This window comes from Bubalus kerabau, chromosome 1 (genome assembly GCF_029407905.1).
Source record: "Bubalus kerabau isolate K-KA32 ecotype Philippines breed swamp buffalo chromosome 1, PCC_UOA_SB_1v2, whole genome shotgun sequence".
In the NCBI taxonomy this organism is placed as follows: Eukaryota; Metazoa; Chordata; class Mammalia; order Artiodactyla; family Bovidae; genus Bubalus; species Bubalus kerabau.
In genome coordinates, this window is record NC_073624.1 from 187,613,429 (window position 1) to 187,637,909 (window position 24,481).

General features: G+C 54.1%; 1 protein-coding gene across 1 annotated transcript in view; it reads left to right on the plus strand.

The window, feature by feature from the left end:
• The window catches only part of PTPRS (protein tyrosine phosphatase receptor type S), a 73,802-nt gene that overhangs the window by 29,247 nt on the left and 20,074 nt on the right, over nucleotides 1-24,481 (plus strand). The window contains exons 7-13 of the mRNA XM_055546782.1: nucleotides 10,222-10,491; nucleotides 11,366-11,947; nucleotides 12,954-13,087; nucleotides 13,347-13,491; nucleotides 19,011-19,316; nucleotides 20,571-20,764; nucleotides 23,773-23,890. Of these exons, the coding sequence (XP_055402757.1) occupies nucleotides 10,222-10,491; nucleotides 11,366-11,947; nucleotides 12,954-13,087; nucleotides 13,347-13,491; nucleotides 19,011-19,316; nucleotides 20,571-20,764; nucleotides 23,773-23,890 (1,749 nt within the window). The remainder of the gene's footprint in view (nucleotides 1-10,221; nucleotides 10,492-11,365; nucleotides 11,948-12,953; nucleotides 13,088-13,346; nucleotides 13,492-19,010; nucleotides 19,317-20,570; nucleotides 20,765-23,772; nucleotides 23,891-24,481) is intronic.

Consider the following 24,481-nt stretch of genomic DNA (forward strand, 5'->3'; position numbering starts at 1 on the left):
GCAGGTGTCCCAGGGTTTGGGCTGAGGCTTATCTGTTTCCCACTTGGTCACACCTGGAAGCGCGGGGGTCCTTGCCCCGGCACCACCACCCCCAACCCAGGGAGGGCCTGGGAGTAGCCCCTTGGTGTCTCCTCGAAGGTGCCGAGTGGGGGTGCTACCCCTGCTCCTAGATGCCTCTGTGGACCCCATCTCATCTCTGGGTTGGTTCTCTTCCGTCTTTTCGGAAATATTCATTTGCCGCCTCCTCCATCTCCTATGTCCCCGTGGCTGTTTCTGGTCAGATCTGTGGTGGAAACAGCTTCCACCTGCCAGGAAATGGGGTCCAGTTCATCCCCCGGGGCTGCCCCCGGGTGGCTCCATATCCTTGATCCCAAGCCACCCTTCTTTGGACCTCCCTTCCCCTATTTGACACACCAGGCCTCCAACTGTTCTCCACCTGGGAGGTCATGCAGCTCCTCCCTTACTGGGAGACCCTCAGGCCCTCAGTTCCCCCCCTACCAGACACAGCCCCCACCAGCCCTGAAGCAGCACCTTGGCCGCCCTTGGGTTCTGCAGCTCGCCTCTGAGGAGGAGGTGGCATGGGGGGTGGGGCTGGGGACCCGAGGGCGCGGGTGGGCAGGGGCCACACCTCCGGTCTGCTGCCATGGCACCTCTGGTGAGTTATAGCGCGTCCATGACTCCAGTTGACTGGTCTTCGTCTAACCTGCTTTATTTCTCTGCAAACACCTGGGAAGGGGGTTTGTAAGTCTGGCAGGGCTCAAGGAGGACAGTGTGGGGCAGGGTGGGGGCGGGCCCTCTAAGCAGGGTGCACCCAGGGAGGGGGGCCAGCCTTCTGTGTCCTCAGTGCCCCGCCCCCTGGAGGGATGGTCCTTTCTTTAGGGGGTCCGGCCTCCCATCCTTTGCCTGGGCCTCAGACGCTCCAAAATTGAATTTAAAAAAAATCGTGGAAGGCAAATGTAGATCGTGTATGTCAAGGAAAGACGAAAAGGTCGTTGCTGTTCTTTTTGTTTTTTAATTTTAATTTTTTTTTTGGTTTAAAGAAAAAATTCAACAAACTATTGCAGCTTTTAGCCTTGGGAAGTCCTCTTTTTACTCTCTGTATCTCCCCTATTTTTTCTCTTCTCCCCATGTCATTGTGTTCTGCATCAAACCCCCTTTACATCCCTCAGAGCTTCGAGAAGGTTGGTGTGTTTTTTTCTTTTTTACTTTCTTTACCCACATTTTTACATTCTGAAAGTCACACACACACACACACACACACACGAAACACACACAGACAGGAACACGGACACACGCAGACATGCACACAGAAAATGATAGAAAAATGAACTTAAAAAAAAATGACAGAATGTGAATAATGAGCTGAAAGCCAACAAAACAAAACAAAAAACTGCCAAGAGAGAGCAAGAAAAAAAAAACCCAGAAAGACACGAAAATCTCAGCCGCGCCCAGCCTGGCCTAGGGCCGGCCGCACACATGCGATGCTTGCATTGTGGTCGCCTATATGCATCCTTTGGTAATGTTGTTGCTAAGTTTTTTGCACTCCTCGTCGTCATGGTAACTTGGGCCTGATGCATGCTGGGAGAATGTAAAAATTTCTCTGCATGCCACTCTTGTCGATTCGGTTTGGTGAATTCCCAACGCCTTCTGTTGGAGTGTTTCTTGTCTTCCGTTCCGTTTTTCTCCTTTGGTTTCCTTCGTTTTTTTTTTTTTTTTTTTCTTTCTTTCTTCTTTTTATTTAGTTATTAATTTTTGGTTTCGTTTTGGGGGAAAAAACCGATCAGTTCGTTTTTTTTTCCCCCTCCCAGCCCCTTTACCCTGCTCCTTCCCCCATCAAAGCGTTTGGTCTTTGGGTCTGTCTTGTGTTTCCGTGCTCTTGGGTTTCGATTTCTTGGGCTGAGCTGTTGTGTGGTTGTTCTCCAAACGCATTGTGATTTAAAAGCCAGTGTTCCTGTCCCAACTACCATCCAGGAGGGCGGACGGGGTCCCACAGCTGGGATGCTGGGGCAGAAAGTGACCACCCGGGCTCAAGAGCACAAAGGAGGTGGCTTAGACAGATGGTGGGAGGTCAGAGCTTGGGTGAGGTGTGTGAGGCGAGAAGCCCAGTTTGTCTGACCTGACTGGCCAGCTGCCTCTCTTACCCAGAGCTGATGCCTCTGTTCTTCAGGACGGCCATGTTTGAAGGGAGCTTAAGCAGGCACATTCCCTTCCTTCTGCCTCAGCATGAGACCACCTCCCACCTTCCCAGACAACCCAGAAACAGGCATTGGAAGCACAGCCGAATGGACAGCTGGCATGTTGAGTTCTTGTTCAGTAGAGCAACATGTCTAAATATGAGAAGTGGCCACCTATAAATGGACCATCCTCCCAAAATGATGTATGCTTGGCACATAGTCAGTGCTCAGAATGATAGCTGCTGTGATGACTTGCTGTGTCCTGACTGGGTACCGATATGCATCCACCCATCGGAAAATGCAGCAGGACAGACTTTGGCCAACTACGTGGCCAGTCGTTCTGCCCTAGTGCTATGCCTCCGCCTCACAGGTGATGCTGGCTGCTTCCCCCACCACCTCCCAGACTCCCAGCCTAGTCACAGGCATCTTTTGTCCAGCAATGCAGCATGGTCACTTTCTGAGTACCTACGCATCAGAACTGTGGAATTCTGGAGAAAACCCTGGGGAACTTTGGGCACAGCCCCTCCCTCCCTCTGTCTGCCTCCCCAGCTCTCCCTCTGCCTCTCTCTCTCTCTCTCTCTCTCAGCTCTCCTTCTGTCTGTCTGTTTCTCTCACTTTTGAAACCTTTGGAGACACTCGCTCGCATCTCCTCTTCCCTCCCTGAGGAAAGGCAAGCCTTTGAGTGCCCCATTCTAACCCCACATAGAAAACCTGCCCCCTATAAAATATCTATTTAGATTTATAGCCACTGGCCAGCTGACTACCCAACATAGATGACATTTGAGAGCTGAGACTAGCCTGTTTGGGGTAACCTTTTCCTCTCACTTGCCCCTCACCTGCCTTCTCTAAACTCCCAATGATTAAGTTCAGGGCCGAGTTGGCAAAAAGATTTTAGATGCAATAATAGGGGATTTATTTTTCCTGTCTCCTTTTGAATCCAGAGTAAGAGCTGCCAGGCAGAACTCTCCAAAAGATGTAGGAAAGAGGTCTCTCAGCTCCTTTATGAAAGTTGGGTCCCAGTGAATTGAAACTGAGAGGTGGCTGAGGGTCTCTGAAGACCACCTGGACTTTGGGGGCAGTATAGACTAGTGGTGAGAGCACAGATTTTCGACTTGAGGAGACCCAGATTTAAGTCCTGCCTCTGCCCCTTCTTGGCTGTATGACCTTGGGCTGGTCACTTGGTTGCTTGGAGTCCCTATTTCCTCATCTGAACAATAGGAAGAAGCATCAGTATGCCAAGCTCACAGGAAAGTTGGGAGGAGTCCATGAGAAAATTAATATTCGTCTATCCGGTGCCCTGTGTCGTGTGTGGCATGTAAGAAATCACAAGGGAGATTGTTGTAAAAATAGGAAAATAGAGTTCAAATAAATGGTCTGAGCAAGTCATTTCCCTTTGGGAGCCTCAGTTTCCCCATCATTTATTTCACAGATATGCCTTTTGAATAAGATGGCTTATGGGAAACTGCTTTGGGAAGAATTGGAGGGCAAAAATTAATTCATTTGCTCAGAGCTCAAGTTTTGCTAATGCTTTTCGGAACTCAGCCCATGGTCTCATTTTTTTCTGGCTGCAACCTCAATCCCATGAGATCAATGGTCTCCCCAGATCCACGTCTTTCCTCTTACTCCCTGTCACTCCCACAGGAAGTTCTGTAGCCAGAGTGTCAGAAGGGGGCAAAACAAAAAGAAATGGAGGGAGTGCCAGTGACCCAGTTTGGGTGTTAGGCTACCCTTGCAGATACATACCAGCTCAGCAGAAGAGAAGAGCCACCTAGCATGTTCTGCCCTGAGAGCTATAAGCATTTACACTGTTGCCAAAGCAACCAGTCCTGGGAATTAGTTGCAAGGAATCCCCACCTTCAACCTAGCTCTTCCTTCAGTTCACAGTCTCCAGCTTCTACTGACCCTGGGTGATCCAGGGGGTGGAGTATTCAGATTTACCCTTCTCCTGAAGTCAGTTGCTGAGATTCAAAGGACCCAAAGTCAAAGCCAGGTCCATTTTTTAAAATGCAGCTGGCAGCTGTAATCACAGAACCTCCCTAAGGAAAATGTAGCTCAGAATTACATTCTCCCTGGCTGTTGATTTTCTTTAAAATCATCAGCCTTTAAGGTGTGAATGAGTGGCTGAAGATGGTGTCTTTACCGTTTGGTCTAGTAACATAGCATAATTGAGCCCTGGTGCACAGGACCCAGTGAAACGGTGTGCCACCCACCTGATGCCACGGGAAGATGCTAGAGCTGGAGACACGGGAGAGAACCTTCCACCTGCAAGGGACTTAGGATGTTGTCAGGATTTTAGAAGGAGCCTGATGGGGATAATTTGATGCTGGTTCTCAAACACTGAACTAAGAGATGGGGACTCAGTATCTGATGCCAGAGGGAGCTCTAGATTGCCCCAGTTTCCAGGTGTTCTTCAGAACCCTTTATCTGCAGCCCATCCCCAGGCCCCTTCAGATCAATTCACAGCACGGCATTTTGTGGGGCAAATTGTTTCTAAAATTAAATCTCCGGCACCCAAGCCATATAATTGGTAGGTATGATCTCCAGGTGTTCCCCTTTCCCCCCTGGCAGCCCCCAGACAGGAGTAGATAGATATTGGGCCTGGAATCACCCCTCCCCATGACCTCCTGTATCTCCACAAAGACTACCACTGGGGAATGTTGGCAAGCTCCCCCAGTTCTGCTGGTCACACCTGGCCATGCCCACCTCATCCTCCACCCCCCAAAGTCCCTGACATGACCTTGGTGGTAGTCAGTGGCAGATCAGAACCCAGCCCTTCTCCTCATCCCACCGTCACCCCGAGGGGAGAGGGGCTCCAGGGGTGGGGAGGCAGGCTTCTTCTCTGTTCGGGCATGGTGGATGGGGGTGGGGGCGGGGCCGTTCCGCAGGAACACTGAGCTCTAGACACGTCTCGCCTGCTGCCTGCCTCACACCCTTTGCATTGCTGTTTCCTCTGTTTTTGGGGGTGAGGGGGTACATTAGATTACACCTCGTCATTCAGAGAGCCCTGTGTCTCCGGCGGCCGCAGCAAGGGGGCAAGGGGAGTCAGTCAATTGGCAAGACACTGTGCCCCTTTTTGCTAGAACTGGAAAAAAAAATTGGGAGACAGAGAGTACCAAAAAAAAAAAAAAAACCCAATAAAAAAGTATCTGTAGGGCAGTACAATGTCCAGCTCAAAAGGCCGCTGGTCAGCCTGTGGGCCGGGAGTCCAGCCAGGTCCCTCCAGGCCTTGCACTGTTGGAGCAGCAGAGGGAGCTGGCAGTGGGAGAGGGGAGGCAGGATGGCACGGGAGGGAGAGAAAGATCACAGGGCAGGCCATGGAGTGGTACCTACCCTCCCTGGGCCACGGGCTGGGGTTCAGTAGAGGGGCTTTGGAGTTAGGCCTTGGATGCCCCTCCCCCTCCCCTGACAGGTGTAATCTAAGCCTGAGTAAACCCCATGGAGCTGCAGAACTTCTTGGCACCTTCCCCGCCCTTCCCCGTCCTCATTTTGGAGTCCGGAGGAGCACCCAGCAGCTTCTCCCACCCCAAAATGCCCAGCAGAGCCCCCTGCCCCCACCCCACCCCTTCGGAGCTGCGGCTTGCTGACTCGTTGAGATGTCTGACACTGTTGAGTTCCCTACCTAGTGCTTCAATCAGATCACCTCACTTTTGAGTTTCCCCCCCTCACCCTTCCCATCCCCTTCTCCCCTGAACCCCGCCTCCCGCCCCCCCCCACTTTTTTTGGTTTTTGAGTTTCTGCCTCTTCCTGCCTGGGGGAGGGGTCGTCTCCCGGTTGCTTTGATGGTTTTTGAGTTGTTTTTCCATGTGAATCGGGGTTTGAAGCGACCCATCCCCCCAACCCGCCACCCCCCCCACCACCGCCCACCCTCCTGATCCCCGCACCCACACGGGTCCCCCCCACTGGGACCCCCCCGGCTACTCGGTGACGAGAAGAGCTGGAAACAAGAACCAGCTGGAGCGTGCTGAGGACCAAGGCTGGTGTGGTCCCCTTATAACCTGCCTGGACCCTCCACTCAGGTCGGTAATTGGGGGCGGGGGTCCCGCGGGGCCACTCCGTCCCGTGGGTTCCGCGCCCACCTTACTCTCTAACCTGCACCTCAAGCTTGCAGCCAGGGGTGGAAAAATGATGTGGGTGGGAGTCAGCACCAAACTGGGCAGAACACAGCGTCAGCCACCCGCCCTTGCCAACTGGGAGGATACCCAGAGGCCTTGTGAGGACCCCCCACAGGGGGAGGTTTAAGCCACCTGGAGCTCATGGGCACAGTCCTCCCCTAAGTCATGGCAAACCAGCCCTCTTCTTGCAGCACACCCTTAGAAACCAACGGGGTAGGCGAGAAAGCAAGTGGGCAAAGTGTCTTAGGTGTCAGCCTTTACAGCATATTGGCAGATCCATTTAATTGATGGCTGCCGGCCATGCTGGGGATTTGTGAGCACCAAAATTACATTTGTTGATAAATGCCCTCCCACACTTAACTGACTTATAATTAACAACCCTGTATGGCAAGTCTTTTTACATGTTCAAGATGTTTGCCTTGTGTCTACTTCTGAAAAGTGTTAGAGGTACCTTCCAAATTATGACAGTCCTAAAGGAAGGTATTTTAAGATGAGATCAGATATGAGCAGGGTCTTTGGGGTGTGATGTTGAGTTTTACACAGGGATAAATCTGGCTCCTATTTAATCTTTAAATCCTAAAGCTAGCTTTCACTCCTTTTAATGTTCCAGTAATCCCTTTCGGTATAAACCTTTTACTCATGGCTTCTGGACATTTATTATGATGGCTGCTGGATATTATTCAACTGGTGATTATTTAGTTGACAGATGTATATAGGTGAGGTACTTTTGCCCTCTTTGGTATCCCCAGAGGGTAAGGACACAAGTGTGAAAGAACCAAGAAGGGACACGTGGCTATATAATTCTTGCTAATTACCATGGTAAGAGAAGGCTCACTTTATCTGGGAGGTAGGGGTCAGGCATACCAGGCTTTGAGCTCTGGCCCTACCGCTTCCTTTCTTTGTGTCTTCCAGCTAGCCCTAGTTCCTCTCTGGGCCTCCACTGCCTCATCCACAAAATGGGTACAAGGTCATTGGCCTCTCAGTTGGGAGGGATTCAATAGAGATTCTTCCTATTGCTTTCTTTAAAAAACAAAAAACAACTCTGATTCATCCTGAAACCTCCTTAATGTTAAACATCTCATTGATCTTTCCAGCACCCTGGAAGACCAGAGGGAACTTCACTGGCCCCATGCCCAGGCTGAGCACTTACTAAGGTGCTGGGCACTGCCCCAGTCGGCTTAATGACCTCAGCATATCACTGATGGCCTCCATTTCACAGAGGAGGAAACCGAGGCTCCCAGAGGATGAGGGGCCCTTCCCAAGGCCAGAGGGCTATGCAACCTCATCAGCACCCCCCCCCAGCCTGGGCAGGTTTTCCTGAGGTCTTGAGGGGAGCACCTTGAACTGTGTGATTAGACTGATGTGGTCTCTGTTCAGCTCTAAACAAGCAGCAGGGAGAGTGTCACTGAGAAGTGGGGCTCCCTGTGGCTAGGTTGTTTTGCTCCGAAGGTTCTTTTGCCTATGAGACTCTCACCTCTGAGGCTACCTCGAGCCTCTACCAGGGCCCTTGGGTGCTGGGTGGGGAGGCCAGATGCTGTGTTCTGCCAGGGTTGGGGGGTACCTCCCCAGGGAAGCCACAGCCCTCCTCCTTTCAGACCCCGATTTTCAGCCCCACACCCATTCCATGTTTTTTTTTTTTTCTTCTTGCTTTTTGGGTATTTTGTTTTAGAGGGTTTTTTGGTTTGGTGTTTTGAATTATCCCCCCACCCCACTTTGGTTTTTCATTTGTTTCTCCTGGTTTTGTTTTGGACGTCAGTGCCGTTTTCTGTCCTTGATTAATTAGCTCCCCCACGCTCATCCCCCATCGTGTTCTGTTTCCATGACAACGCAGCGTTTGGGCATCCCACTCGTGCCTCGCTGTGGATGCCGGCGGCTGGCCTGGACTGCGTCCGCTGGCTGGCCGGACTCCCCATTCTCCTCCCAACTCCCCCCGCCCTCCTCCCAGCCCTGCCAGAAAGCTGCCCCCCATCTCAGCGCCCTACCCCGCCGCCCCTCATTCCCCAGTCTGTCTGCATGGCCCCCTCTGTCTCCCCTCCCTGCCCCTCCCCCCATTCCGCTCCTCTGCTGACACCTTCCAGCTCCTCCATCCTGTCTCCAACGTGACTCTGGACTTTTCGTGGGGCTTCTTTTTCTGAAGGGTTGCCAGCTTTCTTGGTCCTCCCTCCCGCCCCTGCAGAGCTCCCCTTCTTCTTCACCTCCTGTTGGAATTCAGGGAACAAGGCTTGAGATTTTTCAGCTCGGAACCCATGCCAAGAGAGAGGAAACAGGGCTGCCTCCCTTTGCCCCTGGAGCCCCTCCTCTGTAGGACAGGCCAGACCCCTCCACCACGAGCCCGTTTCATGTGAAAGTTACTTTGTGGTCCTGTTTAGCCTTGCTGAGCCTCCAGGTGGTCATCCCTACAGTTTGAGACAAGATTCGTTGACCTGCCCAAAGCTGGGGGCATGTCCATGTGGTGTCCTGAAGCCAGGGATAACTTTGATCCAGCTAGAAGGGTTTACCAGTTGACCCAAGTCCTTTCCCCCACAGGGCAACATTTCCCATGGGGCAGTTGTGCCCTTTGGCAGTTTAGACACCCATTCGTGCCCACCTCTTCCCCCCCCACACACCTAACCCAGAAACCCATCCAACTTCCGAAAATGGAGCCCCCCGAAATGCATCCTGCCGCCTTCATGGTCTGCGAGATTGGGACAGAAGGCTGCATTCGCTTTCCCGCTAAGAAATGCACAGGACATGTCCCTGTTTCTCAGCGTTCAAGTTCATTCCCTCGTTTATGATTCTGATTATTATTAATATCCTACTTATTATTCTGCCAGGGCTGTGATGTGACAATGTGACGTGTCACATTGGGTCACATCCGCTAGAATTAATATGCAGCATTGAAGTGGGCCCCTTCCCCCTCCTTTCTCTGTCTATCCCTCCCTGTCTGTCCTGTTTTCTCTTTCTCTCTTCTCTCTGATTCCCCCCATGACTGTGCACTAAAGGCCCCTGAGATCCAGGCCTCTTCGCATTACCCTTCTCTCTCTCCCACTTTCTGCCTCTTCCTCTCTCTCTCTCTCTCTCTGTCTCTTTCTCTTTAAACCTCTCTCAACCAACCAACCTATTTTGCATGCTGTTTGTGATTCTGAGAGCTGCATCTATCAATGGAAACTTGTCAGATTCGACAGAAGCTTTTAGAAGGGTTTCTATACCCCAAAACCACAAAAATTTCATTAGAGTTTCTCATCTTTTCCTGGAGGGCCCCCCCTGGGGAAGTGGGCGGGGACCCCGGGTCACCAGGGCGAGTGGGGATGGGAGGGCCCCACATCCTGGCCCCCTCTGCCTGCTGCCCCAACTCTTCCCATGACCTCCTGTGCCCTCGCCCCTCCCATCTGACCTTCCCAGAGCATCCCCCCTCACCGGCCCCCACAGCCCCAGTCTTCTGAAGTTCCTCTGAGCCGGCAGAGGGTCTGCTCCCTGAAGCCACGTCTGTCAGCAAAGATGAGAAACCACTGATAAATTTTTGTGTTCTAACTGTGCTGTGGACCAGCCACTTGGTCTCTGAAACCCTGTTGCTATGGAATAATGCTTCATGTCTCTTTTATTATATATCGATACCTCTCTCTATATATTGTTTGTGAAATTACCTTCCTTTGAAGTTTTGGTTTATTTGTGTTGGAATTTGTTTTTTTAATTTCTTTTTTTGTTGTTATTTTCTTTCATTTGGAAGAAAAAAAATTTTGACTGGGGGGAAAGAAACAGCCCTGTTTATATTTAAATTGTTTTCCACTTTTTTTTTTCCTTTTTTCTTTCTTTCCTTCTTCCTTTCTTTCTTTCCTCCTGCTTTTCTTTCTTTTCTCCTCTGCATTCCGTCTACCCATCCCCCCCACAACCCCATGCATCTCCCTTCCACCACCACCCCCCTCCCCCCGCATCTCCCACCCACCCCACTCCCCCAGTCCGCCGCGTGGCACCACGGTTCTCCATCTTGCCCATGAGCCACGAGATCATGCCAGGTGGCAACGTGAACATCACCTGCGTGGCCGTGGGCTCACCCATGCCATACGTCAAGTGGATGCAGGGGGCTGAGGACCTGACGCCCGAGGATGACATGCCCGTGGGCCGGAACGTGCTGGAACTCACAGACGTGAAGGACTCTGCCAACTACACGTGCGTGGCCATGTCCAGCCTGGGCGTCATCGAGGCCGTGGCCCAGATCACAGTGAAATGTAAGCAGGGGCCGTGGGAGAGGCAAGTCATCCCTGTACCTCAGGCGTAGGTGGGGCATAATGGTGGAAAAACTTCTGAGTTACTTTTCTGGCTTCAGGCACTCCTGGCTGTGAATAGGACATTCAACAAATATTTACTGATGACAAATTATTGTGGGCCTGGCCCCATGGAATGAGACCCAGTCTTGTTCTACTCAGCTCACAGTCCAAAGTGGGTGATACCATGTAGCCTGGCAGTTATGATGCATGCTGATTAGGGCAGTGATAGGGGCCATGGAGCACCACTCAGACCACCAGAATAAAGGTGCCATTTCCCAGGAAAGCTAAATCAGGGGAAGACTAAAAGTTGAACAGGAATGAGCCAAAACAGATGGAGAACATATCTAAGAAAAGGAAATAGCCTGTGCAAAACTCAGAGAGATGGAGCATTGGGGAGTAGGGAGGGATTACTGACTCTTGATGTCTCAAGTTTGTGGTGAAACTCAGAGGAAGGTGCCCCCAGATATTTTTCTAGCTTTGGAACAGGGGCCAGCAGACTACAGTCCATGGACTGAATCTGGCCCTCCACTTGTTTTTATAAATAAAGTTTTATTGACACCTGCCCATTTGCTCACAGCTGGCTTGTGGCAGCTTTTGGGCTACCATGACAGAGCTGAGAAATTCTTAGCACAGAAGCAGCCACCAGCAATACATAAGCCATATGCCTTGCCAATACCTGCTATAGATGGTAGGCTGGGGGTCATTAAGACAGGGATTACCACCAAAGAAATGATGGCTCTGAGAGGGCAGTCATGTGACTAAAAGTTACACAGCCTTGAGCTGTGTAGGTTCACAGCCAGTATGCCTGACATGTGACCTTGCCTCCCGCCCACAGCTCTCCCCAAAGCCCCTGGGACTCCCGTGGTGACAGAGAACACAGCCACCAGCATCACCATCACATGGGACTCAGGCAACCCAGACCCCGTGTCCTACTACGTCATCGAATATAAATCCAAGAGCCAGGATGGGCCGTACCAGATCAAAGAGGACATCACCACCACGCGTTACAGCATTGGTGGTCTGAGCCCCAACTCGGAGTATGAGATCTGGGTGTCGGCCGTCAACTCTATCGGCCAGGGTCCGCCCAGCGAGTCGGTGGTCACCCGCACCGGCGAGCAGGCCCCCGCCAGCGCTCCGAGGAACGTGCAGGCCCGCATGCTTAGTGCCACCACCATGATCATCCAGTGGGAGGAGCCGGTGGAACCCAATGGCCTGATCCGGGGCTACCGGATCTATTACACCATGGAGCCGGAGCACCCCGTGGGCAACTGGCAGAAGCACAACGTGGACGACAGCCTGCTGACCACCGTGGGCAGCCTTCTGGAGGACGAAACATACACGGTGCGCGTGCTGGCCTTCACCTCCGTGGGCGACGGGCCCCTCTCGGACCCCATCCAGGTCAAGACTCAGCAGGGAGGTGAGTTGCCTGCGTGATGCACGATTTCTGGGGGATGGGAGGACGGAAGGATGTGGGACCCATGCCTCACAAGGCAGTAGGAGGCGGCCATACGGTGATGTGCCTCTGAGCACACAGAGGAGGCCATCTTACCTGGAAGCCACCACGAGTTTATTTGGCCTTTTTCAAGTATTTTCACGCTGGTGTCGCAGTGCAGGAGGGTGTCCTTGAAAACCCAGGTTTCTGGCTACCCTTGGAAAAGCCGATCTGGCAAGCCCACACACAGGGCTACAGTTGGTAGGGATGCATCTGAGAAAAGGGGTGTGGCCTCCGCTGGCCTCCCTCTCCTTTGTTACGCCCCTCCCTCATCCATCTCTGAGTTTGAGAACCTCGGTTTGCTGCTCTCACTAGAGCGATCCCTGCCCACTGGATCACTGAAATAACAAAGTATGTTAACTCAAAGTCCTGAAGGCAGGTCTCTCACAGTGCGGGCGAGGGACGGGGGGTAGGGGTGTGCAACATGTAGGTGCATGGGCCCCAGCTCTTGATGGGTTTCTGGGCTCGGGAACCTCGAGTCCAGGAAGAGTCAGGCCACTGCTCAAGCGAAGGGACAGGAGGTTTGGAATTCTGCAGCCACAGAGCAGACACAGGGTGGATCTATATTTTCAGTTATGGGCCCCACCAATTTTCTGTTGAATTGAGGGGAGAGGGTGGATGCTGGGGTGTGTTGAAAAGGGGATTTTTTAAAAATGTTTTCCCATTGGCAGCAGACAGGATGGGGGAGTTGGGGTGGGCGGCTGACAACAGGCCACAGGGGGCTGTCCCTGGAAAAGAAGAGAAATGAGGACAGTGGAGAACATTCCGGGAGCATCCAGAACCTCACATCCCTTCTTGTTAGGGCAGTACTAAGCTTTAGGGAGCTCTTTTGGGGGAGAATGGGAACCTCGAAGGTTGGGTACCCTATGCTGGTGGACTCCCTCCCCAGCCTCTCCTCGATGATACCAGCTCTCTCGCCTCTCACCCGCAGTGCCCGGCCAGCCCATGAACTTCCGGGCTGAGGCCAAGTCAGAGACGAGCATCGGGCTCTCCTGGAGCCCCCCGCGGCAGGAGAGCATCATCAAATACGAGCTCCTCTACCGGGAAGGCGACCATGGCAGAGAGGTGCGTGGGTGGCGTGGGGGAGGGGATGGCACTCGCCCCCTCTCCCCTCCCCAAGCACCTGCTCTGGGCGGCTCTCCTGTCTTGCTGACTCGGTGCCTGAATATCTCTCTTCCTCCTCCTCTTTGCCCCGTCCCTTGCTACATTTTCCACCTCTCTTTTCTCCATCTCCATCACTCTCGGTCTGTGTCTGTCTCTCTCCCTGATGTCTGTCTGTCTGTCTCTCTCCCCATCCGGGTCTCTCTCCTCGCCCCTCCCCCAGGTCGCGAGGACCTTCGACCCGGCCACGGCCTTCGTGGTGGATGACCTGAAACCCAACACAGAGTACGCCTTTCGCCTGGCGGCGCGCTCTCCACAGGGCCTGGGCGCCTTCACCTCGGTGGTGCGGCAGCGCACGCTGCAGTCCAGTAGGTGTCTCTTGGACCCTGCCCTGACCTGCGGGGGGGACCTGGCCGGCACCTGTGCACTGACCCGGGCGGGGCCTGCGCGAGGGTGGGAGGCGCCTTGGCCCATCCCACCTCGCTCCTCCGCCTCGGGCACATGAGAATCCTCGCTGAGCCCCAGTTCCCCCGCCGCTGCAGTGAGGGGCTCGCCCGTGGACCCCGCAGGCCTCAGTTTCTCCATCTCCCCTGGGGACAGCCATGGCCGGTTTGACTGATGGCACCTTCTCTCTCCCCTGCCTCTCCTGGGTTTGGGGCTTGTGGAATAATGGCCACATTGCACCCATTTCACAGGCGTTTAGAGGGGTCCATGAGACAGTCGCAGCGTGCACCCCATCCTTGCCAGAGAGCAGAGGATGCAGAGAAGACCCCACCTCCCCAAATAGCCCTTCTTGGCCCCCAAACAGGGGTCCCCATTGGCGGGGGCCGGGGTGGGGGCAGTCAGAACTGATGCCTGGTCCTGGGGGGAGTGCAAGGCTATCCAAAACATAGGGTTCTCGAATTCCTGGAGTTCTTTGCTGTGCCCGCCCGGCCTCCCTGTCACAAAAAGTCACCTTTTGGAGAGAACACTGCAGCTGGCTCTGGGCCACACCGTGGACCCTGCCACACTCCGCAACCCCTCCCCACCTGCAGAGCTCAGGGCCGAGGCTGGCCCCTCCTCCTGTCGATTCTCTGCCTCCCCCTCCTCCCTCTGCTCCCTCCTCTCTGCGCAGTCTGGCCCAGGTGGCCCCCGCCGTGGCCCCCTCCTTCTCCTCCCCCTGTCCAGTCAGTCACGGGGTAGCTACCCCAAGCCTTTGTTCCGGAAGCCGCCTTGGTGTTCAAACCTTCAGGCACCCCCTAGGCGTGTGCGCACAGGGGGTCACGGGTCAGTCGAGAGACGGCAACTCCGGCCAGAGAGTCTGAGCCGCTGGAATCAGGGGCCTCCTCGGAGACAGCACCCCGCCCCTCCTCCGCCCCCTACCCTCCTCCCCGCCCTTCTGGGGCCCAGCCGAGCGCTCCGCAACTCACAGGCGTGTTTGTGCGTGAGGCGATCAGTGAGGGTGTCCTGTGGCTTGGGCAGCCACGTGAGAGACCGGCACAGGTGCCGCGAAGGTGAGTACACGCTGGTCTCCAGCGAGTTCACAAAAACGGCCCACCCTGCGTGCACCCGCTAGCCTGTGCCCAGTGTGCTGGGCTGTGCAGACAGTCCAGAGCCCAAATTCAGCCCCCTAAACTCTTCACCTCGCTGCCGCTGCTGAGAGGCACGCCTGTCAAGGAACCGGAAACCCGGAACCATGCCCCTCCCCAATGTGCGCGTCCACGCCACTCCGCCCCCTCCCAAGAAGTCACGCAGGTTGGGCCGGATTGTGAAGGAGGCGGCCGCCAAGGTCGTCAAGAAAGCGGTTTGGCCCATCCACGCAAACCTCCGGGGCGGCCCAGGGCAGGGAGTGGGGGAGAAGGGGCTCCCCACTTTGTACCCCAAGACGGTTGGGGCGCAAGAGAACTGGCAGCCAAGACGCAGGGCCAGGCGTATGCCCCCCCCCCCCCCCCGCGGGGAGTGCGGGCTTCTTAGGCTGAATTCAAGGGTAGGTGGAGGCCAGACCACTCAGCCGTGGGTCTCCCCAGACACCGTCCCACCTTCCCGCCTCGTCGGCACCAGCCTGGAAGTGCAGCGTGCCCACACTGGGGCCAGAGCAGGGCTGCACGCCCCACTTGCGGCCGGAGACCCACCCAGAGCTCGGTCTGGCCTTGTAGGTCAGCACTCCGCCATTCCCTCCCTCGTAAGAAAGTCTTTTAAGTTAGCAGTTGAAGAGTGGAAGGTAGGTAACCAGACTGGGAGTTTTCTGGAAGGCGTCTTTCTTTCTTTTATTATGGTTTTTCTCATCATCACCACCATCATGGTTGTTTCTGCTTTCGTTACGGTTTTGGTTTTGTTTTTCCTCCCTCTTTCTCAGCGAATCCATTCCTTCCGGCACATTTCTCAGTTGTTTTTTCTGCTCCTGCCTGACTCCCTGCTCCCCTGGGCACTTTCAGTTGGAGTGGCTGGTCAAGAAATGGGGGAAGGGGCCCCCAAAGGTCTAGCTCTGGAGGAAGGAACTCCAGTGTTTCTCTTTAAGTGAGTCCAGAGAGTCATTCTGGCTGCAGTAAGTCATTTGAGTGGCCTCTGGGGTCTCAGGTGGCCTGATTGATGGCTTTGAGGACAGAGGCCTCTGATTCATCTCTGTGTCCCAGATCTTGGCAGGGGGTGTGCACAGAGTAAGTGGTCTATAAACACACATGATGAATAGTTGGGGCTGATGAAGGTTCTATGTACCTTGACCTCAAGCAAGGCCAGTGACCTCTCTGAGCTGCCTAGGAGGGGAGGCAGACTCTAGAGTCATGGGCATTTGAGGGGATGTGACTCCAGGCATCCTTAACTGGCCTGAGCTGATAAACACACTGGCTGAGTTCTGAATTCCCAGCTGCAACCAAAACAGCCTGTGGACAGCTGCTGAGCCTGTTTTCAAGTCCTGGCTCTTACCACACACCCTAAGGGCAGGCCACTTGCCTTTCCTGGGCCTCAGTTTCCTCACCTGTAAAATAGGGTCTGGCACCCAGTGGGTATACAACCAACAATAATACCAGGCAGCCCGGTGGGCTTTGAAACCCATTTCCCGGGAACGTAGGGTGGGAGTGGAGGGGGGGCTACTTCTGGCCGCCTAAGGGGTTGTGAGAATTAAATGAGGCACAATCAGTGGGCCACATTTTGAGTCTGTAAAAGGCCTAGGCTGCTGGGCGTGCAGAAGATGCTTAGAATGTGAGGTTTATTATTAGTAATGGTTTTAACACAGGGCCTGGCCCCTAGTGGGTGCTCAGCACATGGAGACTATTACTGATATTCCATAAAGCCCTGAACACACATAGTTGGTGCTTAATGCATGAGAAGTATCTCTGTTATTTATCAAAGCCCTTAACAAGCTGCCTGGCACACAGTAGGTGCTCCATAAATGCAGCAGCTATTTTCCGTCTAAATATGGATTGACAAGGTGCTGGGCCCAGAGTTGGCACTCCATGAATGGAGACTATTAATAGTTTGTTACAGGCTCAACCTGGTCCCAGGCACACAGTAGGTCCTCGAAACATGGGAGCTACGATGATCACTCTGCAAAACCCTTGGCCCAATGGCGGGCATCCATATGTGTTCGATAAATGGCCTGGTGCTGGGCACATAGTAGGTGGTCAGATGGAAGCTACTGTCAGTCTGGAAAGGCCTAGCATGGTTTTGGGCAGTTTTTGTCACACACGTGAAGAGCTCTGCAAGGTTCTTGGCTCTGTGTGTGTAAAGAGTAGGTCTTCAGTAAATAAGAACTATACCATTTTTATATAGGGCCATCAACACAGTGCTTGACACATAGTAGGTGCTTAAATTGTGGAGATTATTACTGTTATCCAGTAGTAATAGGGCCTGACACGTAATAGGTGCCTAAGAGATGAGAACTATGAATGTTCTACAAGGCCCTTCATACAGTACCTAGCACATAGTAGGTACTAATACGTGGGAACTGTTTTTCTTTTTCCGTAAAGGCCTTAGCACAGGGCCTGGCATGCAGTAGGCACTGCCTAAATGGCAACGTCTACATTTATCATCAGAGGGCTGTTAAAAGACCAACCTACAGTAGGTGCTCAATAAATGAGACATACTATTGATCAGTAATGGGCTTAGGGTAGCATCAGGTACACAGTAGGGGCTCAGAACAGAAGAACCATGAGTTATTAAAAATTTGGCACACAGTAGGTGCTAAATATGGCACACAGTAAATGCTAAATATGAGCTGTGTTACCTGTAAAGCTCTAGCCCTGGGACCATCAGAGTAGGCATCTAATACACAGGGGCTTTTATTATTACTCTGCATATCCCCTGGCATGCTACCTGGCACACAGTAGGTACTGAAGACTCAGGCATTGTTTTCTTTGCAAGTGAGGCCAAGGAGTAACCATTGGGGTGCCCTCCAGGGTTGCTGGCAGTACAGGTTTTCAGTAAATGGATCCTCCTATTATTAACCTATGAAGCTTTTAGAGACACTCCTAGCACATAGTAGGTGCCTAATAAGTGGGGCTTTTACTGCTGTTCCCTGGGCACATAGTAGGTGTTCAGTAAACTATTGTTAACTGTCATTCCATCGTTGGTGCTGTGCCCAGCATATAAGTAAGTGGAGCTTTTGCTCTTCATCGGGCACGGGACCTGGTACACAGCAAGTGTGCAATAAACACTTTTATTCTGTAAAGCCCTTGGTGTGGTGCTTGGCACATAGTAGGAGTTCAATAAGTACATGTTTTAACTTGTTTGGTGAAACCCTTGGCACTGTGCCTGGAATGTACTGTGAGCGTGCTAAGTCTCAGTCGGGTTCGACTCTTTGCGACCCCCTGGACTGTAGCCCACCAGGCTCCTCTTGCCGGATTTTCCCGGCAAGAATCCTGGAGTGGGTTGCCATGCCATCCCCCAGGGGATGCTCCCGACCCAGGGAGAGAACCCGCGTCTCATGTCTGCTGTATTGGCAGGCAGGTTCTCTACCACTGGCACCACCTGGGAAGCCCTGACATAGTAGTGACTGAATTAACAGGGCTATAAAGCTTTGGCACCTGGCATGGCAGCTGGCACATAGTGAGTGCCCAGTAAATGAAGCTTTTATTGTTATTCCTTTGTCACAGTGCTCAGCACACAGTGGGTGTTGAGTAGATACATACATTTACTGTTATTCTATCCCTGTGCTGTGCCTGGCATACAGTAGGTGTTCAGTAAATAAGAACACTTACTTTTAACTCTGCAAAGCCCTTGACATTGTGCCTAGCATGTAGCAGGGGCTCAGTAAATAGATGTTCTTACTGTTACTCTGCAAAGCCCTTGGCACTGTGCCTGGCACATAGTAAGTGCCCACTAAATGAAGCTTTTATTGTTTTTCCACTGGCACAGTCCTCAGCACACAGTAGGCCTTCAATAGATAAGTACCTTTTCTGTCATTCCATCCCTGGTGCTTTCCCTGGCACACAGTAGGTGTTGAATGAATAAGTACAGAGTTGCTGTTATTTTGTGACCGGCAGATAGTTGGTGCCCAGTAAATGGGGCAAACTGCTGTGTCAGTTGTCACCACGCCTGGCACATAATAGGTGCCCAGTAAATAAAGACTTTCCCTGCTGTTCCCCTTGGCCTACTGCACTGCACACGTGTGTACTCTGTGGGGACTGTGGTTCCCCTCTCCCTAAGACCTACTGTGTGCCAGGCACAGCCCTGTATGCTGGACGCAGCCTTCTTGGCCAGCCCTCCCCGTGCCCGGCCCCTCCCACCCGCCCATCTCACCTTTGGTTGACACCCACTTCTTTTGGGTTCGACTTTTTTCTTTGGTTTGGTTCTGTTTTGTTTGTTATCATCTTCTTTTTTATTTTCTCTTTCCCATCTTTTGTTTCCCCACCCCCTCCCCGCCCATCCCGCTTCCCTTCCCCGCCCCCCACGTTCTCCCCCCCCCCAATAGAACCGTCAGCCCCCCCTCAAGATGTTAAGTGTGTCAGCACGCGCTCCACGGCCATTTTGGTAAGTTGGCGCCCGCCGCCGCCGGACACGCACAACGGGGCCCTGGTGAGCTATAGCGTCCGCTACCGACCGCTGGGCTCGGAGGACCCGCAACCCAAGGAGGTGAACGGCATCCCCCCGACCACCACCCAGATCCTGCTGGAGGCGTTGGACAAGTGGACGGAGTACCGCATCACGGCCGTCGCTCACACAGAGGTGGGACCAGGGCCTGAGAGCTCGCCCGTGGTCGTCCGCACCGACGAGGACGGTAAGCACCGACCCCGGCCCACGACCCCCAGGCCCCAGCCCGGCCCCCCGCTGCAGAGCCTTCCGCCCCTGGAGAACTGGGCTGGCTGGTGGTCAAAACAGGCAGGAGAGGGCTCCATAAGAAGTCGTCCCAGGCTCCTTGAGCTTGGAAATCTCCGTACTGGACCTTCTGGGCTGCATTTTCTTTGAGCCTTGGGCCTGGAACATTAAGCGGGCAGTGTCCTGTATTTTGGTCTGGTGGTGGAAACCATGGCAGTGGAGTGTAAGAAACAGCAAGCAACGCTGGTGGGAAAATTAAGAGGTCCGTGGGACCCCAGAAACCCTGTTTTCAGACTCTTGAGATAACCCAGGATGTGGAGCTCCTTGGGTCTGAGCCATCCAACCTAGAAAGTAAGGAGATGGCATGCTGAGGATGGTTAACCACCAGCTCCCCAGGCTCGGAGACGGATTTGCAGTGCTGGCCAGTTTCTGTGGTGTAAATATCCTCACTGCTGCCACACTAGAAAGTTGTAAGGTGCTAGTCACATAGTAGACGCTGAGGTTCATGGGGGGAAATGAAGCTGGCAGCTCCCCCAGTAAAATTGCAGGAAACCCAGACCAGTTGCTTTCTGGGCCATTGGCCTGGAAGGTTTGGTTGGCAGCCCCACATTTTGTCCTAAGCATGGGGAAGAGATGAAGCCATTCTTCATGCCAGATCTTCGGGTCAGGGGCAAGGTGAATGGCGAGAGCTCTGAGCTTGGGGGCTGGCTGAGAGGGTGCCCCAGTGTGGAGTGGTCTGGGTGCACCCTGGAGTGTAAGGGAGCCTGCAGCTGAACTGCCTGGGCTCCCACCCCAGCATCGTCTCTTAACAACCCTGCGATCCTGGAGTCAACTCTCTGTGCCTCAGTTTCCCCATCTGTAAAGTGAGCACAAGAGCCCTGATCTGGCAGGAGTGATCTGAGGGTGGAGTCAGTGTGGGTAAAGCTCTTAGGATGGGGCATGCAGGACCCGGTCATGTCTGGTGGCCCTGGGCACGTGGTCTAGACTCTGGGAGCCGCAGTTGCCAATCTGTAAAGGGGGTGCACCATCAGGGCTCGCTCCCCGGGCTGTGGGAGGTGTGCGGGAGGTATTCCCTCCTCACCAGTAAGGAGCGCTCAGAGCGCCCGGTTAACCGGCAGTCACTCGTCACCCTGGCATCGGGCAGTGGCGCTGCCCGGGGCGGAGCTGGGCACCCCAGTAACGGCCCCGCCCGCCCCCCCTCCCCTCCTCCCGCCAGTGCCCAGCGCGCCGCCACGGAAGGTGGAGGCGGAGGCGCTCAACGCCACGGCCATTCGCGTGCTGTGGCGCTCGCCAGCGCCCGGCCGCCAGCACGGCCAGATCCGCGGCTACCAGGTCCACTACGTGCGCATGGAGGGCGCAGAGGCCCGAGGGCCGCCGCGCATCAAGGACATCATGCTGGCCGACGCCCAGGTGGGCGGGGCTCCGGGCGGGGCCTGGGGGCGGGGCGGGGCCGGGCAGGGTCCTTGCGCTCCTGCCCTCTCGCTGCTTCTCTCTTTCTCTGTCTGGCTACCTCGCTCACCTCCTCCTCTCTCTCCTGCCGCCTCCTCCCCGCTCAGTGGGAGATGGACGACACGGCTGAATATGTAAGTAGTGCACCCCCAGCCACTGTCCGTGCTGTGAGTCCACACCTCCCTGCACGCCCCTTGTAAAAGGGTCTCCTCCCCTGGGTCCCCGATGCACACCTTTTACGCCTTGGAACGTACAGCCTCGGTTTTGCATCAGATAAATGGACACCTGCTGGGGACCCGGAGGTATCCGTTAGCCTTCTTACCTGAGTGACCACTAGACTCCGCTGGCCTTTGGCCTCCCCACCCCGGTCCCCTAGGCTAGCTCCCCGCTGTGGTCTCCCACACATCTTCCCTGCAACTGTTTCCACAGCGTTGCCCACCCTCCTCCACCTTACAGCCTCCCTTAACGGACCCAGGCCTGGGAAGTTGGAACAGTTACCTTCCCGCCTAGCCTGACTCTTTTATCACTTGGCTCAGCCTTCCCTGACCTTGAAATTTCTCTCAGGCCAAAGTGCCCCTCTCCGTCATTTTGGCTCTGGGGTGTGGGGGGAGTGGTCCTTGGGCCCCAGGTGGCACAAGAGGCCTGTAGAACAACTGTTTCCACCCCTTCAAGCTTTCTCCGGAGGCCCTGAACCAGAGTCAGGATGACTGTGTGGCTCTAGGCGAATCACTGCCTCTTTCTGGGCTGTCTTTCTGCCCCTAAGATGGGGGCCACAGGCTCTTCTGAGAGCCCCAAGCCCGATGTTAGATTGACACAGCTTCACCCATTCCAGTGGCTCTGCCTTGTACTCCCCACCCCCCATCCCAGTTTTGGGGGGACGTTCCCACGTGGCTCCAGGTTAGCCCCTCCAATCCATGAAGACCATGGGAAGGACAATGTCTGAGGCTCAGGGGCAGGAGACCCCCTGTTCGTGCATCCTGGCCCCCCTCCTTGTGCTCCTGGAGCCACCCCACAGCTCCCAGGCATGCCTGACGTGTTGGTGGGTGTGCATGTATGGAAACATGGGCACACGTGTGCCTGTGGGGGAGGTCAGGGTGCTCTGTCAGTCACTGAAGGAGCAGTGATTAACTGAGCACTTTCTCTAATGTAGATCTGTGCTAGGTGCCATGGACACAGCGGTGACCAGGACAGCCCTGAGCCCACCTTCCTGGGGGGTCATGGTCCAGGGAAGAGGGATATTACTTGGAACACGCACAAATGCATGTCTAGTTACAGCTCTGGTGGGGACGGGGTGTAGACAGTGGTGTAAAGGCTTGAACGGTCAGCTGTCCAGGCAGGTGGGCAGGTGGACACAGTCCTGACTGGTGTGGCATTTGCCCTTCTCCATGGTGTAAACACTCGCACCACGTCAATTTCAAGCTACCAGCCAGGTTTGCGGTAGCTCATCATAGTATAGTATTTCTGTTACACAGGTATGAGAGATGGAATGTGGGTGAACAACAGGGTCATAATGTGTAGCACAGGCAACTATTAAGTATCCTGTGGTATCGTTACCTCTTGGAGCTTGTAGCCTCGGTTTTGCATCAGGTAAATGGGCACCTGCTGAGGACCCGGAGAAGGCAGTGGCACCCCACTCCAGTACTCTTGCCTGGAGAATCCCAGGGACGGGGGAGCCTGGTGGGCTGACCTCTGTGGGGTTGCACAGAGTCGGACACGACTGAAGCGACTTAGCAGCAGCAGCAGCTGAGGACCCTGGAGGTATCCTCTAGCCCTCTTACCTGAGTGGCTCCTGGACCATAGTAGAAAAGAAAATGAAAAAAAAAAAATGTATAAAAATATGTATACTGCTGCAGACTTGTTACAATTTCAGATATAATTTAAAAAAAGAATAACCTTGAATCAGGCATAAGTATTAGTTATCACAGTAAAATAATTAAGGAGGGATGGGTTTTGAGTATTTACTCTCTTTGTTTTTACTATTTATTTGATCGTACATTTATATAACTTCATGTTTTATAGTTTTTTAAAAAGTTTGTTGTTTCTGGCTGTGCTGGGTCTTCGTTGCTGTGCAGGCTTTTCTCCTGTTGCAGTGAGCTTGGGCTTCTGGTTACAGTGGCCTCTCCTGTTGCAGAGCATAGGCTCTGGGGCGCTCAGGCTTCAGGAGCTGCGGCACATGGGCTCAGCGGTTGTAGTTCTGGGCTCTAGAGCACAGGCTTAGTAGCTGTGGTGCATGGACTTAGTTGCTCCACCGCATGTAGGATCTTCCCTGACCAGGGATTGAACCCGTGTCTCCTGCATTGGCAGGCAGATTCTTTACCACTGAGCCAACAGGGAAGCCTCTATAATTCATTTTCCATCATCACTGTGTTTTAAGAACTGGCCTGCAGATTTTCTGAAGGTCTGACTGTTGGCTTTTGAGAGCTGTTGTAAGGAATCTCCAGCGCTCCAAGGGACGTAGTGGAGGCAGGGGGGACAGCCAGTGCAAAGGCCTCGGGGCAGGGCCGTGTCCGGTGTGTAGGAGGAATAGCCAGGAGGCCCGTGTGACTAGAGCAGAGTGAGCGAGGGAGAGGACAGGGCAGCTCAGTCAGGGCTTTGTGGGCAGCAGGCGGTGGGAGGGACTTGGGCTTTTGCCCCTAGGGAACTGGGAGTCCTGGAGGGCTGTGGTCAGGTGCTCACACACACCCTCTGGAGGCCACTGCGGGGAGGACAGACTGTGTGGGAAAGCGTGGTAGCTGGGGACCAGGGCAGAAGGGTGGGCATTGCACTGGTCCCGGTGGGCCATGACAGGTGTCATGAGGTCACGTGTGCCCATCTCAGCATGAACATGCTACGTGTTGAGGTCTGTGGCATGAGCTCGGGTGCACGTCTCTGCCCACAGACTGGGCCCTGCGTCCGCCTGGCTTGTCCCTAGCACGGGGAGGAGGGTGGACAGCCTAGGTTGCATCACTGATCGCCATCCCTGCCCGCAGGAGATGGTCATCACAAACCTGCAGCCTGAGACTGCCTATTCCATCACGGTAGCCGCCTACACCATGAAAGGCGATGGCGCTCGCAGCAAACCCAAGGTGGTAGTGACCAAAGGAGCAGGTACAAGCCTGTCACCGACCCCTTTGCCCTCAGAGCATCCTTGCAGAGTTCTTGAGCCCGTGGTGCGGGGGAGGGCGGGAGGGTGCGCCAGGAGAGAGGAACAGAGCGAAGTGTGGGGGTTGTTCAAGAGGACACCCAGACTTGGTGCGGTCCAGCCCCATTCAGCTCCAGCTAGATGGAACCTTCAACACCCTACTCTTTGTTTTTTCTAATGTATTTATTTGGCTGTGCTGGATCTTCGTTGTGGCATGTAAACTCGTAGTTGCAGCTCGTGAACTCTTACATGCTGCATGTGGGATGTAGTTCCCCCACCAGGGATCAAACCCGGGCCCCCTGCATTGGGAGCACAGAATCTTAGCCCCTGGATCACCAGGGACATCCCTAAACAAGCAATTCCTAACTTCTCACCCTCTGCCTCCTGTTCCCTCTGTGCTGATAACCCTTTAGGTTATCAGCTGGCTGTCTGCTCCACATCCTTTAGGTCTTTGATTAGTCTCCCTCCTTGGGAAGCCTTCTCCAGCCACCTGCCCCACCCCACTTCTAGCCAACAATCATGACCAGCTCTGCTCTCTGCACCCCATGCCTCCCCCA